Raw genomic sequence first — 14,857 nt, 5'->3', positions numbered from 1 at the left:
CATATCAGATATCCCCCATGGAGCACACAACTATATACAGCAATATTGTAGTATGATTGAAATTCGTCACTCATTCACAAATTCTACAGGAAGCTACACACCTAGAGGCATACATGCACTATCTTTGATCTAACTCAGTAGTTGTCAAAATTTTTAAGGGATGCTTTCTTAAAGGCATAAACATTGCACCTGTAAAAGGGAAAGTTTGTTCCATTAGGTATACTTTTGCATGTAATCAATAAAATTCTGTTAAATAGCCGAGATGTTAATGTTCCTATTTTCTTTGCTAATGTTTCTGTCTTTGCATTTTTTCCTATTACAATGGGAAGAAGATATGGCATCCCGATCAGGAAGTAATAGGATAACAGCTATTTTTCTTTCTACTTTTTGGAATGTCTCTTGAAAACCAGAGTTAAAGTTTAGCATTAACTGAATCAGTAAACTGCATTAGATCCATGGTTTTAAAGTTAAAAACTAAGACATGTCTCTTAACCGTAAGTCTTTAAAAGTAAGTAAATGTGAAAGAAGATTATAGTAAATATTAATGGGCCATCCAAGTCAGGCCTGAGTGACTAACAGATATTTGACTGGGCACTAGAAAATACAGTCCTTAAATATCACCTTCAAATTAGTAAGGGTATTTTTGTAATGATTACTGGCCTTTGGTATAAGCATGTTCTTCAGTATGCAAATTTGTCCTGTGCAATAAATCAAATTACAGAATTTGGCTCTTGTCTTAGATTTTAAAATTCAGACTATTAAAGCATGTCATTGTGTTGAGCTGCATTTCTAAGATGCCTGGCCCACAAAGAGAAGTTATAACTTCTAATTGTCGGAATCTTACCTGTATGTGTAAAAATCCAGAGTATTTGTCAGATGCCACAAAAACATGCAGTATAAATTCTTTGTGCTTTGTGTTCTGATACAGCTGCTTGCAGCAAGGTGAAGGATTTTGCTGTTTCTGATAAATGGGCAAGAATGAGTTGATGGTTTGTATTGCTGTGGCACTGAAGAGATTTTCTTCAGTGGGGATGTTTGCAGCTGAAAACTTGAAAGTCTGTAAGCTGAATCAAGCCACCAAAATATTGAAGCATGTGTTCAGTGGTGTGTATGAGCAGCGCTCGCTGCTTCACTCACTGAAACTGTTCTGCATGAAAAATTTATGTGTATATGTAAGCAAAGTTCGGGAGCCCACAAATAGGCTCGTTGTCAAAGATAAACTTACAATTCCACTCTTAGCAGAAACAACTTTAAAAGTTGTTTGGGGTTGCGGGGGTTTTTTTTGACAATTAAAAAGCAGCTGCTAGTTGTTGAGGCTTAAATTCTAACTCCTTTGTTGCCAAAGTTAGAACACAGCTTTTTATTGGCTACAATTTTAGAATGGTGGACAGTGAATTAAAATGAAAACCAGTATATTCCTACTCACAGTCTAATCAAGGCCTTCCACACAATAAGAACATTTTATCATTTTAACTTGACATCATGGTAACATTTTACAGCTATGTTAGCAGTGGATGCTCATTATGTTTAAAACTTTTAATTCTGCTCAAGCAAATCATGCTACTCTGGCATTAACTTTAACAGTGCTTAAAAGTCAATGGTCTAAATCACCTCTGCATTTGTAAGCCAGGGAACAGAGTCACTGCAAAATCCACTGACAGCATGCCAAAATAAAATCAGAGGGTATTGGTAAGGAGAGGATTTTCTTGGGGGCGGTGGGGGAGGGAGGAGGAGTTACTCTAAATTTCAGATCTATTAGACGTCATTTGAGTCCTTGACCAGGACAAATTTGCAAAGTTAATCTTCAAGGAAGTGTGATTTCTGTTAACTTTTTGCAAAATTCTCTGGAAAATGTTTTTGGCAGTAATACTGTGTACTGAAACCTGAGTGTACCAGCTTTGTACTCATTTTTAGAAAGTCTTTAAAAGCCCTCTTCTATGAAGGTGGAAGTGCCAATAGGTCAGGAAATGTTCCTTGTGTCAGCTGGGCCTGTGTATGGAACTTATTAACAGTGGAGGCCTGGCCAGTGTGCTTTTTGATACCTTTTTCCTGTTGCTGTCCATTATTAAAACCCATATAACAGAACCCAGATCATTACCGATGTAAGACACTTCTCTTTCAATATAGTAAAGTCACTGGTTGCTTCCCTCCAAATACCTGCCTTCAATACAGCATAGGTATTTGGAGCCATCCCTCCAAATACTTGGATTCAGTATAGTATAATGAAAGTGTTTCTCTACATTTTATATACAACACCTTGGCTACAAGGAAGGAGGTTTTTTTAAAGGCTATTTAGCAAGCCATTGATGTTGTGACTTACACTGTGAATCTTTCAATCATAAGCTTAAAATTGCAATAGTATTTGCATGGGAATTTTCTGAGGAATTCAGATGTACTACAGGTAATGATCCTGATAATTTGGTATGTAAGGTATTTATCTTTTTGTGTCATCTCAAGAACACATTATGAGTTCAACATATCCCTCATTCCCAGGTGCAAGAAGTGCAGTGTTAAATGTCTTAATTGTCTAAATACCAAAATACGTAACTTGTCATATTTCTGTGTAATTTCCCTATGGAGTATACAGGGAAAGATGTTTGCCTAGCTAGTTACTGAGTCCGTATGCTATTTTATGAGAACATTCGAGCTTTATGTGCTGGTAGAACGTTCCTGAGTACTTCCAGACACGGAATGTAGATAAAAAACCCCCTTCTTTTAGTTCTGTCTTGGTTCAAGTTTTAGGTCATTGTGTGCTGCAGGTGATGACAGCCTGGCTTAATTACATTCTGCAATGTTTGCTCCGGCAAGAAGAGAGGAAGAGCAAGGCCTTTTTGCTGTGGTGAGCTCTTCCATCTGCTAGGTTGTTTTACATGACATCTGCAGGGCTCAGGCTCCTGCACACTCATTTTTGGGAAAGTGAAGAGAAGCCAGATTTCATTCTAACCAAACTGAGGTCTCTTCAATGTACATGTCACAAAATGTAATTCAGTCTAAGCTCTTATCTCTGAATGTGGAGTAATCAGCTGGAACAAGATCATGTAAGAACTTGGAGTGGAAAAACCAGGAGGGAAATTGTGCCAAACAAGAGATAGAAGAGGACATTTCTGAGACAGCCGTTATGTTTATTGTGGCCAACAGACTTCCCATTACATTAACCTAGCTAGAGAGCTAGAGACTGCTTATTCTTCTTCACTTGGACTGTAGATAAGTCATCCATGTAGGCATTCTACAGCTCTCCAGTAATTTTCACATGATTGCTCGTTTGGCTTGTCTGCCCGGACCTTAAATTTGAGCCTCATGCACGGAGGAAGGATTGTATGCAGCAACCTGTGTTATCACTGGGTAGTTCAGTTCAAACAAACTCTCCTGGCTTCACTATCTGCCATGTCGTACACTACCATTTCCACTTAAAAAAAAAAAAAAAAAAAGGTTGTTTGGAGGATAGTTTTAATTTAAATCAGTTCTGTCAGTTGGGTAGCCACTTGACCATATGGATGCTTGTTCCAACACAAAGGAGACCTAGCTGCATAAGAAACAAAGGATGACTCTGGAGGCGAAGCCTTTAAAACCAATGATGCAGATAGTGCTTGTGGATCCACCATTAGTGCAAGTATTTCTGCTTCCTGAAGCTCATTCTCAAAGCCTTTGGCCCAAACAGTTTCTCAAATAATCTAAAAGGGCATTCAGAGGACTTTCCAAAATCACAGCCCTATCAAAGATATGTAAAGTGACCCATTCATCTTAGTGAATGGGTATGCTTTAGAGAAGAATGAAGCTTTTTAATGTAGGTCACAGTCGTAATAGACCCATTTATCTGCTACAACTCAAAAATCTCAATGTTGTCATTTCCTTACTGGGGAGAAGACAGATTTGCCCTCACACTAATCTTAATGGCCCTCTGTCAATAATGCAGATGTTTGAGGAGGGAGAAGACCAAAAATCTGTCATTTATAGGACTGATGCTCCTGCTATCCTTACTTAAGTTTTGATTATTAAGCTGGAATGTTTTCATGATGTAATTTATATTGAGATTCCCAGGATCATCATCATACATGGACATGATGACTTGGTCTGGCCTTTCTGCTGAGGATCTATGTCTAAAGAAGGCTCTCCTCCCAAACCATTGCACTCCTGTGGAAGTTCTCTACACATAACCTTTAGCATGTGTCAGATGGTGTCCCACGTTCCATGTCAATGGCCCATTAGTGTCTGGACTAAATATTGTGTGACTGTAATAATTGTAAAGCTGTGATCACAGACAGCAAAAGCTTAAGTGGATATAAAAATACACTGGAAGGATGAGTTGGATTAACTAATACTATTTCTGAAGGGACTGTTTTGAGAAATCCTTTGGCCTATTAACATTCTGTTTAGCCCATTGTCACTACCCCTGGGGATGCTGTCCAAAGGAGACAGGTCATAGCTCTAGACAACCAGAATGCTAAATGTGCAACATTCCTGGTAGTTTTGTCTCTAAGCAAAAAGTTCTGTGTAATAGTAACTACAACCACGGTGAAGAAAGTTTTTCTTGATACCACTTTATCTGTCTCAAGTAAATTAATTGTTACCTGTATAAATGGGACTAGTGCACAAAGATCAGATGATGCCAAATGCCCAATCTTGCACCTGACATCTCTTACCATGTTTCATCAACAATAAATGAACAGCAGGGCAGAAGACAGCTTTCTGACAAAACATTTACAAAAAGCAAGCTATGCTTTGTAATCACAAAGCAGAATAGAAGAGGAATCCCACACAAATGTCCTTCTTTGGACATTTGTTTGTCAGCTAAATCCTGCTCTTGGAAAAGTTTTCTGAGGAAAAAACCCTTTACTTGGAAAGTAAACACACTTGTGTTCTTTTTATTCTGTCAATTCTTGCTTCATGTCTACCACCTAGTGTTGACATGAACAATTTCCAAGTAAAGACTGCAAGTGTGCTCTGCAGGTCTCTTCTCTGACCTGCTAAGAATTCAGCAAGTCGTTTGCCGCAGTGCTTTTGTGTTGTTCTCACCTGAATATCAGTATTTAAAACCACATACATATTCTTAAAAGGTCTGTTGATTTGAATGAATTAAAAGTCTTTATTTTTTATTTTCTGGAAGGAGGTAAAGGGGGTTTTTGGGGCCATTGTACTGAATGACCGCAGGGTTCTGAAAGATTTGGATTCTTGTGCATGATGCAGAATTTAAAGTGAAGTTTGTCCTCTCTGCAGTGCTAACTGCTTCCCTCAGGGTTAGTATTTCTTCTAAAAGGACAGGCACACTGCAACAAAAATAACTTCTCAGATGTTCAGAGAGTTAGTCCTGGCACATCTGGGAACTTGCTGAGCTATTTCAGCTCACACAGAAAAAAACATTTAGGGTTTTTTCTTACTAGATGGGCTAGTCTTGTGTGAGGTTAGTGAGATGAATGGGTTTATAAGGTATCCAGCAAGAACTGGATTACTTAGAATAGCGTGGAGAAAAGGGAATTTTTCTTGTTGAAATGAGTTATCAACTCTATTTCAGCCTTGCACTGATGAAACAGAGAAGCTAGAGCAAAATATGTAAGTTACCCATACTATTTTCAGCACAGTTACTTCAAATAATTTGAATCATAATTGAACTAAACTTTTAAATGTACTGGTGTGAATTAGGGTTGGGTCACACGTTTTTCTGGTTCACATGTGGAAGGAGTAACCTGTGATTTTGGTAGTGTGGGAATGGTGAGGTGTCCAGCTGACTCAACATCTTCTGTAGGGATATCTGACTGCTATGATGGCAGGGGCAAACCTCGTCCTCCTTCCAAAGACAACGCTTCTGTATGCAAGTAATACAATGCAAGTTCAAGGATGGACCTTTGAACCAACTCATTGTAAAGAGAGAAGAAAGATTTTTAAACCAATGATGATAATAGTATTGTTGGAAATGATAGTTTTGGTGACAGTATTAAAACCAAAGGTGGTTTATACTGAGAAATCAGTGTAAAATGTGAAAAGTGATAAGAAAGGCATACAGCGAAAAAACTGTGTATCCATGTCACTGTATAAAGTAACATGATCAAAAAGCTATTAATTTCTAGGGATCACTCTCCTGACTTCTCAGAATTGTTTTAAAAATGCTAGTCAAACGGCAGATTAAATCCACCTTGGTGGAAAGTATTTGCCTTCATAATGTCTCTCATATAAGAATTGACAAGGAAATAATTAAGCATAGAGCAGGAAATAACACATTATATCCAAAAATATTTTTATGTAAAGTTTTATGAAGAGGGCCTTGGATGGATTTTAGTCCTCTGTATGTAAATAAACCTGGTGGCTCTTGCTGCTGCAATAAGGACTTGATTTGTGCCCAGAACTGACTTTGCTTTGGCTGGGCTGTGTAGGTCTATGCCCAAATATGACTTGAGATCCAGAAAGTTGTTTTGCTGGAATACACTGAAAGAAAAACCCTGCAAATGTAATACAGACCATAAAGTACTTACACAACTACAAAATGAAGTAGTGGCTAATACGATTTTGAAGAATAGCAGTTATGATATGGTATTTGTCTCTTAGTATGTCATTGTTCCCTGCACTGTTCCTGTTTTCTGGGTTACTGGACATAACAGACCCCTTGGCCCAATATGGAACAGGGCTCATAACTCATGCCTGCCCCTTCTATGTAGGCATCGATTCTGTGTACTTTCTGGCTCACTGAATTCTCTAGTTCAGTGCTGCACATTGCTGCAAGCCTTCAGCAGGAAGAGGGGGACATTCCCCCACACCAGCATAAGCAGGGGGAGAGGCTAGGAGGAGGGTAAATGCTGGTTAAGGAGTTAAGAGTTGTGTTTTCCCCTCCAGCCCTGCCTAACTTCTCCTATGGCTTCAATTGTTTGCTTAATTGCAGAGGACTAACTTGTTAGGAAGACTGTGGAGATGGCAATTGGAAGTGATGGGATGAAATTTTAACTATACATGTTTTCTTTCATCATTTAAAGTATTATTTTGTTTCAATTAAGGCTGTTAATTGTGGCATGTAGATGAACCAAGGTATATAGGCAGATAACATATTTTTTATTCCACTGACATCACTGCTAAAAGCTCATTGTTAAGGATTATGATAGAAACTCACACCTTGTTTTAGTTTAAATTACTTAAGGTGACTATATTAAAGGGAAGCAAGCATGTACTCATATGGGTAACCTCCACTCTTAAGTATTTCATTTCATACTACCAGACAGAATCTATTTGCATGTTAATTTCATAGAAAGTTCATGAAACCAACCTGTTGTATGGCTGATGGATCAGCATACAGTTGTGTTTTGTTGAGGTCTTGCATTTCTTCCTGCTTACAAAGCCTTTCAAACAGTAACTTTTTGCCTTCTGTTACTGTGTGCACTCTCTCTGTTAATAGTTTTTGGAAGTGGAATATGGTGTTTTCAGAAGCACTTTTCTTAAGTGGAACAGGTGACACCTCTGTGGACAAAAGCAAAGCACGTGGTTAGAGTGCACAAGTCAATGAACTGCTGACATTGAAGTTTAGCACATGCTGGATTTGCCTAAAGTTGTTCTTCTGATCTGCTCTTTTGGCATGCATTGCCTGGTGTTGTTTAAGGGATCATTGTATAATGGAGAGTAGGAATGCAGCAAACCCTGTAAAAATCACTTATATCTCAGACTTCCAGTTTTGCCTAGCTACAGCCCTCTCCAAGAGGTACTTACATAATAGGCAACAAATGAATCACTCATGATGAGTGATTCATATGAATCTTCATATTTAATCACTCACACAGAGTGATTAAATACAGTGTTAGTACAGTTTATGGTAGTGAACTAAACAGGCCAAATTCAAAAATGTAATGTTCAGATCATTTTCATCTGTCTGAATATCATTGTAGTATTAAAAATAATGGTGAGCTCCTTAAAACTAAGTTTTTTGTTCCTCATTCTTTGACTTTCTTTTTTGTTCCTCATTCTTTGATTTTCTTTTTATTTAGGTCCTGACAGTTTTGCAGGAAGAAAAATAAACTGCTGACCTTCTTCATATCAGATCACATGCTACGTATTTCTATCCTCCCCATATTTTTCTCTCTCCATGATTCTTTATTCCATCTTGTCTTTGACACGGCTGTCTTAACTTGTTTTCTCGTGTACAACACATTAGACATGTTTACATTAGACACAGTAGTGTAATATGAGGAAATCACATCCATGACTGTGCCTGTCCCTATTTTCCCTTAAGCGACACAATTGAGACATCTTTTTTTTTCAAATACTATATTTTCTTTGCATATGAGTCTTACAAATCACATTTTTCTTGATGTTTATGTCATTTATACCAGGGATGAGGACTGAAATAAATAAATTGCAGTTTTCCTTAGGCCTACATTTTTATCAGAATTCTTCCTTTGCCTGTTGTTGTGGGTGAGAGAAGAATGTTAGTTTGGAGCTTGGTGTTAAGTACTAGGATTATGGTTTTTTTAGCTGTTTGAATACTGGATATAATAATCTGGCATCCAACTCAACAGCAGTGTATAGATGCTTTTAAAAGTCAGGGGCTCTTACCATCATTCCACGTTTTTCTCTTGATACTCAAAGATCCCGTGTTTGCTGTAGCATCTCCCACTGAAACTTAGAAGAGAAAAACAAGGTGACTAAGTCTTTTGTTGAGGTTCTTAAGGCACAGTCAGTCACACTCCAAAAGGTTTTATACTACAAAAGCAAATACCCTCAGACAAGACACATTTATTTGGCAGACGCCTCAAAGAGATTAATAACTGAAGCTTCTTTTCTGAAAGGTAATTGTTTTACTGGCCACTGCATCAGCATTCACAGATTACACAGTCCTTTTCCAGCATGCTAAAACGTAAAATAGCCAGGTTGATTGTTGGTGTTGACAACATTCTTGGTGTTGACATATCCCATTTATGGAGAGCAGAAACAAGCAGTAACATACTCAGTTTCTGTATTTGGAAGAAAATGCATGTCTTGAGAATGTGATCAAGCACAAGGCTGAGGCAGGGGAGAACGGTCATCCCATGGCTCTAGGGATGTTACTCCATCTGCCACTAATGCACTACTGGATGGCGCCCTTGGACACCACATTAGGGCTCTGATTCATGACTGAGAACAGCTGGCTTAAGGCTGGTTCCAGCTCAGGCAATCCATCTGGCCTTTGCTGCAGAAATTGTTCAAGTCCTCAACTAACATTTGTGCTGTTGCAAACTTATCTAACATATTGACAACAATCACAGTTAGTTCTTCTTTACCTTAAGTCACTGAACCCTAAGTTGCAGAGGTTCAGTTACTTCTACTGGAGCACCTAATCTGCCTGGAGCAGGGGCAGGTGTCCCGGAGGTCTGAAGCAGTTGGTTAGTCACGAGAACCCTTACAGCAGACACAAGATTAGCTGTGTGGTTCCTAGATCAGAGGAGTTTTGATACTAAGATAGAGGCAGATTCTATTTTGAAAACTTAATCTGCTTTAGCAAAATTAATACAATTATTACAAGTGTTCGGATAAACATCACTGCCCTGGATTTTTCTCTCTCTTGACTGTAGTGTGTATTGAATTTATACAGTTTGGGGTTTCTGGAGTCCTTATACTTGGCTTGATTGCTACTGATGTCTGCAGTTCCAAATGGTATGAGCTTGCAGCTCTCTATCCATCAGACTTTATATGCCTGCTGTATGACCTCTAAAACCTGCCATGTGTTCTAGCACCCTTTTACTGTATGTCACTTAGGCTTTCAAAGACAAAAGATTCTCCAATTACACTTCAGTGCTTTCACTTTTTGCTAATATTCTCACTTCTACATGTCTCCACAGACCATTTGAGTTCCCTGAGCGTTCCCTATGTGACCATGCAGATACAGCTTCCCCAGTTATCTTCCCTCCCCATTTCATTCCCTCACATTTCACATCTACAGCGTGGTTCAAACAGGCAACTTTAGAAAGTTCACTTTAAGCATTTTATCTCATCACTAAAGTTTTTATTACCTGATAGGAGACTTGAGCTTTCGCATCCCCAGCCTGAGGTTCCAAGAGGCTGCCTTCTTAAGATACAGTCAACTTCATCATAAAATCTCATTTTTCTCCTGGGATTTCCTAGATGCTCGTTTTCTTTCTGCAGTGCACGGTATTCATATTTTAGGTTCTTGTACTTTGTGCGACATTGTTTCCAATCTCTGTCTATACCACGTTTCATTAACCTTCTGGCAATTTCCTCAAATATTTCTTTATTTCTTGTGGCTCCTTCAAGCATTTGTTGTATCTTTTCATCTGACCATATGTTTATCAGAGCCCTAACTTCATTATCACTCCAGTGTTTTCCTGCTCCAGTATCACTAACTGTAATTACTTTAAAGTGATTTTGTGCTTCTTCCAAGGGAATGTGATTGTCTGAAAACATAAATAAAAAAAAACACAAGTAACTTTAAATGCTATAAATATATGCTAAAAACACATATATGAAACCATAATTGCAACTAATGATTAATCTTTTAACTTTATAATTTTAGTATCTGTACACAATTATTTTAAGTATGCAAAATACCTAGCAAGTGGAAACTCTTGTTTCTCCAAGGCATCTAAAATTCAACATTTTGTCACTATAATTGTGCCACTGTTGTTGTGAAATTAAAGAGATATATCCAAGTGTTACAGAAAAGCAGTAATCCTTAAGCTTTAAAGATCTCAGCATTGGTGAGAAGTGTAGTTTCAAATTAAAATGGCAATGTGCAAATGAAAAGGCTTCAGATAAAACAAGAAAAAAATCTTCAGACTCAAAAATAGTCAGAAGTAGGCAGATGCTTATTATACGTATGTATATAAGGCAAAGTTGAACTACAGTATTAATAAAAGTTTTGTATTGAAAAGAGCTATGAAACTAATTTTTAAGTTTACTAGCAAAGCTAGAATGGAATCAGGAGTAGAAAATTATAGCTGTGTTTACAGTAGAGATCTGATTGCTCCAGCTTTGATACTGAAATTACAACATGATTTATTTCATAATAAATGCATGGAAATTAATACTCACCTGTCCCAACCATCCGTTTTGCTACTGGCGTACAAGATCTGTCTTCTGAGGTAGTGCTTATAGAATCATCATCTATAGAAATACAGTTTTAAATAGACTTGGATTTAGGCAAATAAATTGCTAGTATTGTCATCCTTTGTAGGATATCCCACTTCCCTTTTATACTGTACAAGACACACATGAGAGTAAGGATGCCATCCTATTTCCACCTAAAAGTGTCCTAAGCCCTCAGTCTAACCCCCTTAGTTGTAGACTTGAAGAATCACAGAATCATGGAATCATTTAGGATGGAAGCACTAATCATTTAGGATGGACTTAGCATTGCCAAGTACATCAGTAAACCACATTCCTAAATGCCACATCTACATATCATTTAAATCCCTCCAGGTTTTTATTTGCAACTTCATTGCTGCCTACTGAGAAATTCTTGAAATCGTCTATGAACATCAAAACCCAACTTTGCTTGTTCTGGGTTCATTTGCTCATGCTTGGGCTACTCGGAGACTGAAAGTTCACTTTTGTGTGGACTTACTCTTTGGGTTGGGAGGAAGAGAAAGTTTAGTTCTCATTGTTTGCTACAGGATGTTATAGACTAATTATGTTCAATACAGGTTTTGGTAAAGGGTAGAAGTAAATACTCCTTTTATGTTTTGAAACACTAAGTGCTTACTTAGGCTCTGACAGAAATAGAGATTCTTTGTAAATAAGCATGTCCATTTGATGTGCTTTCTATAATGGTACTTGCCAATATATGCACAAACTAGTACTTGAAATTCATATTTGCTCTATAACTTGCTTTCCCTTCAATCATTTGGCAAACACCTGGTTTTCATAAGAGGTGTGTAAGGATATATTTTGTATCTGTGGAAAACTTGGAAATCGTACTCTTATCAGCACATGTGTGTGATTTACTTGGGGTACTAGGAAAAAAGTGGGTTTTCTCATAAACAGGCACCCTGTAACTCTTGAGAAAGTTCCTGCATCTTCCTTAACACTTGCAGCTGTTGGAAATGGGCCAAAACAGAGCTGTAGGTCTACTCCTAGGCTCCTAAGAAATTCCCTTTTTTTTTTTTTTTTTTTTTTTTTTTTTTTTTTTTTTTTTTTTTTTTTTTTAAAAACCATTACCAACCTCCCCATGGCTTCCATTTCTGTGCTTATTCTCTCAACCATACTGGCTCTCTGATCTCTTCCTGTCTTTGGCAGTGGCACTTGTGTAGTGCTGACTTGCATGATTACTGTGTTCAGTTGGATATTACATGATAGGGAGTTTGTGTGCATGAGGCAGTCAGTTGAGCTGCATGACATTTTATTCTTCACTTTGCATTCATGTGACCTCACTATGTCTCAACTTTCAGGGTCACAGATTCACTTTATCCTCCGTGTCATTTGTGTTTCTGTGTGTCATTGTTGTGGTGGCATTGCTCTGATGTTGTCCTCAGTGTCACAGTCACTACAGTTGTCTTTCATAATCAAAATCAGCCAATGCAAACAGTTGTAAGGGGTGTGTTGCATAGGGTGTCTCAACATCCAAACTACTGATAACATAATTGCTGAAAAGGGAGCTCTTGCCTGGAATATGCCTGATGCATACAATAGAAATATTCTTATGGTAGAAACTTTCAGTTTTTCAAAGGCCAAAGAATTGCTGTTCGCAGAATCACCAAAATTGATTTTTTTTCCTATTATCTTTTGCATACAAACAGCATTACTGTAAAGAATATTCTGATCCAGGGTCACTATATTTCAATGATATCATTATTTCCTCTGATGTCTTTTTTTCATATCTTCTATGGGTTTTATGCTCATTTATTCCAGAATATTAATATCCCTACTGTGTTCTAATGTTAAATTTTCACATTTTAAACAAAACAAATCTTCTCCTAATCACTTATCATTGAATATATGATTTCTACATATTGCTGAAGTGCTGATTTCAGTTTTATGTTTAAAATAGTTCAGAATATATATGGAAATTGCTTGATAGTAAATCATCTGATATTAAATGCAGTAATGAAGTAGTTTGAAAATGCAGACAAGGTATAAAATGTTCTGAATTTCTGAGACAGCTGTTTACATTTCCATTTTATCCTCTCTAGCAACTGTGTAAGAAAAACTGTATTTGTGTCACAATCAAATGCAGACTAATCATATTCATCATAAAAAGGAGCATGTTGTCTGGGAAAGTAAAGTTTTGTTATAATTATGGGAAGAAATAAGTGTTCATACATTTCTGCACTATGAAATCAAACAAAACCCATAACTTATCATAACCTAGAAGTAGAACAAGTGTAATTTGCTGGAATAACATATGAAGCTTTGCTGTGAATGCCCAGTAAAGTAGAATGTCCTGTTAAAACTATCATGACAAAGTCCTGACCTACCTATATCAATCATCTCCTTCTTTATATGTGTAGCTTCCAGAGCTGCTGGGGTGGAGTTGGCAAAGTCCCCCTCATCTTCAAGGATTTCTGCAAAAAATAATCATTTACAGAGTTCTTATTAACTAAACACGTCTTGAGTGATGTCTTGAGAATCCCCTACTTCAGAATGCCACTGATAACTACTGTTAAAGATTTCCTCTCTTAATACATTAAAGCTGCCATTTATCTGCAGTAATAGGCTTAAGAACAGACCGTTCCTGCTTATAAAGTAAATCCAGAACATCACATAACAGTTGCAGTATATAAGTTTATGGGTTACATGTGCCAACTCTTAAGGTATTTTAACCTGGATCAGAATTTGTAGAATGGTTCACTGATGGTGGGTGTTAAGAGATGTAGTTACTGGCAAACATTCGTGCAGCAGAACTGGCAAGACAGTGACTTGCCTAAAGGGTGCAATATAGACAAATTATTGAAAGACTCCCAAGTGACTGATGCCAAGAGTGTTTGAATTAGCCCCAAAAGGAGCAAGAGACCCTGACACATCAGGGTGCTGTGCTTAGATAATTGATCTGAAAGGCTGCCTGCCTGATGGAGACAATGTACTAAAGCCTGCCCTGAGAGCATCTCCTCTGCTGCAGCTTGCAGGGGTTTACATCACACAGCTGGGTGACAGAGGTGTCCCTGGGCTCCCCTCCATGGGGAGGAGATCTCCACTCCTCTGTCATTGGCCTGCTGGTGTTAAGGGAAAATTCCACCCCTCTGCCCTGGGACAGAGGTATGGACAGGTGGATGATGCAAGTGGTCTCGCTGATCCTCACTTCCCAGTGAGGACACTGCTCTACAAAGATTAAATGGTGAAGGTCACATCATGGATCAATGACAGCAGTTTTCTGGGTCCCAGCCTGTTCTCAGTCCATTTAAGAATATTGCCCCTAAACATTGAGCAATAAAGTTTATTCTACAGCCATTTTATTAAAAATTACCCCCAGATCAATACAACTTTGTTTGCATCAGATGTTCTTTATGATGTGACTAGCATCATGTGCCTTTTTTTTCCTTTTTTTTTTTTTTTTTTTTGTTTTTTTTTTTTTTGGCGAGCCAAGAATGTGGGTAGGGAGCCTGGCTTTTTTTCTAAGGCACTTTTCAGAGTTTTGGAGGGAGTGCACAAGAAGAGTAAGACTGAGCCAAACAGAACAAGACATCGACAGTTTTTGGCATGGATAAAACACTGTGGCTCCATCTGCATTGTTAGTGAAGCTATAGACAGCTGCCAGCAAATATGCCTAATCTCTACTTTGTGTTTGAAGCACTGTTCACAAGGGCACCCGAGCAATGCTGCCACAGTCTTTCCTTTCACCCACTCAGACTGATACAAGCTCTGTTCTCTCTTGGCACTCTATCACCATCACTAATTATCTTGTTTTCTGGCTCATGAGGCAAGATTAGTAATTTGTCTCCTAATCCATACTCTCATG

General features: G+C 38.0%; 2 protein-coding genes across 3 annotated transcripts in view; one reads left to right on the top strand and one right to left on the bottom strand.

Moving 5' to 3' along the window:
• The window catches only part of PPAT (phosphoribosyl pyrophosphate amidotransferase), a 42,352-nt gene that overhangs the window by 1,779 nt on the left and 25,716 nt on the right, over positions 1-14,857 (top strand). The window lies entirely within an intron of this gene.
• Positions 1-14,857, bottom strand: part of PAICS (phosphoribosylaminoimidazole carboxylase and phosphoribosylaminoimidazolesuccinocarboxamide synthase) — a 40,506-nt gene that overhangs the window by 12,326 nt on the left and 13,323 nt on the right. For both annotated transcript variants that reach the window (XM_040064182.1, XM_040064184.2), the window contains exons 6-10: positions 13,380-13,466; positions 10,999-11,070; positions 9,960-10,361; positions 8,527-8,592; positions 7,247-7,437 (exon numbers count right to left, since the gene is read on the bottom strand). In XM_040064182.1, the coding sequence (XP_039920116.1) occupies positions 7,247-7,437; positions 8,527-8,592; positions 9,960-10,361; positions 10,999-11,070; positions 13,380-13,466 (818 nt within the window). The remainder of the gene's footprint in view (positions 1-7,246; positions 7,438-8,526; positions 8,593-9,959; positions 10,362-10,998; positions 11,071-13,379; positions 13,467-14,857) is intronic.

Source organism: Hirundo rustica, chromosome 5 (genome assembly GCF_015227805.2).
Source record: "Hirundo rustica isolate bHirRus1 chromosome 5, bHirRus1.pri.v3, whole genome shotgun sequence".
Classification (NCBI taxonomy): Eukaryota; Metazoa; Chordata; class Aves; order Passeriformes; family Hirundinidae; genus Hirundo; species Hirundo rustica.
This window is presented reverse-complemented; position numbering and strand designations above follow the sequence as displayed.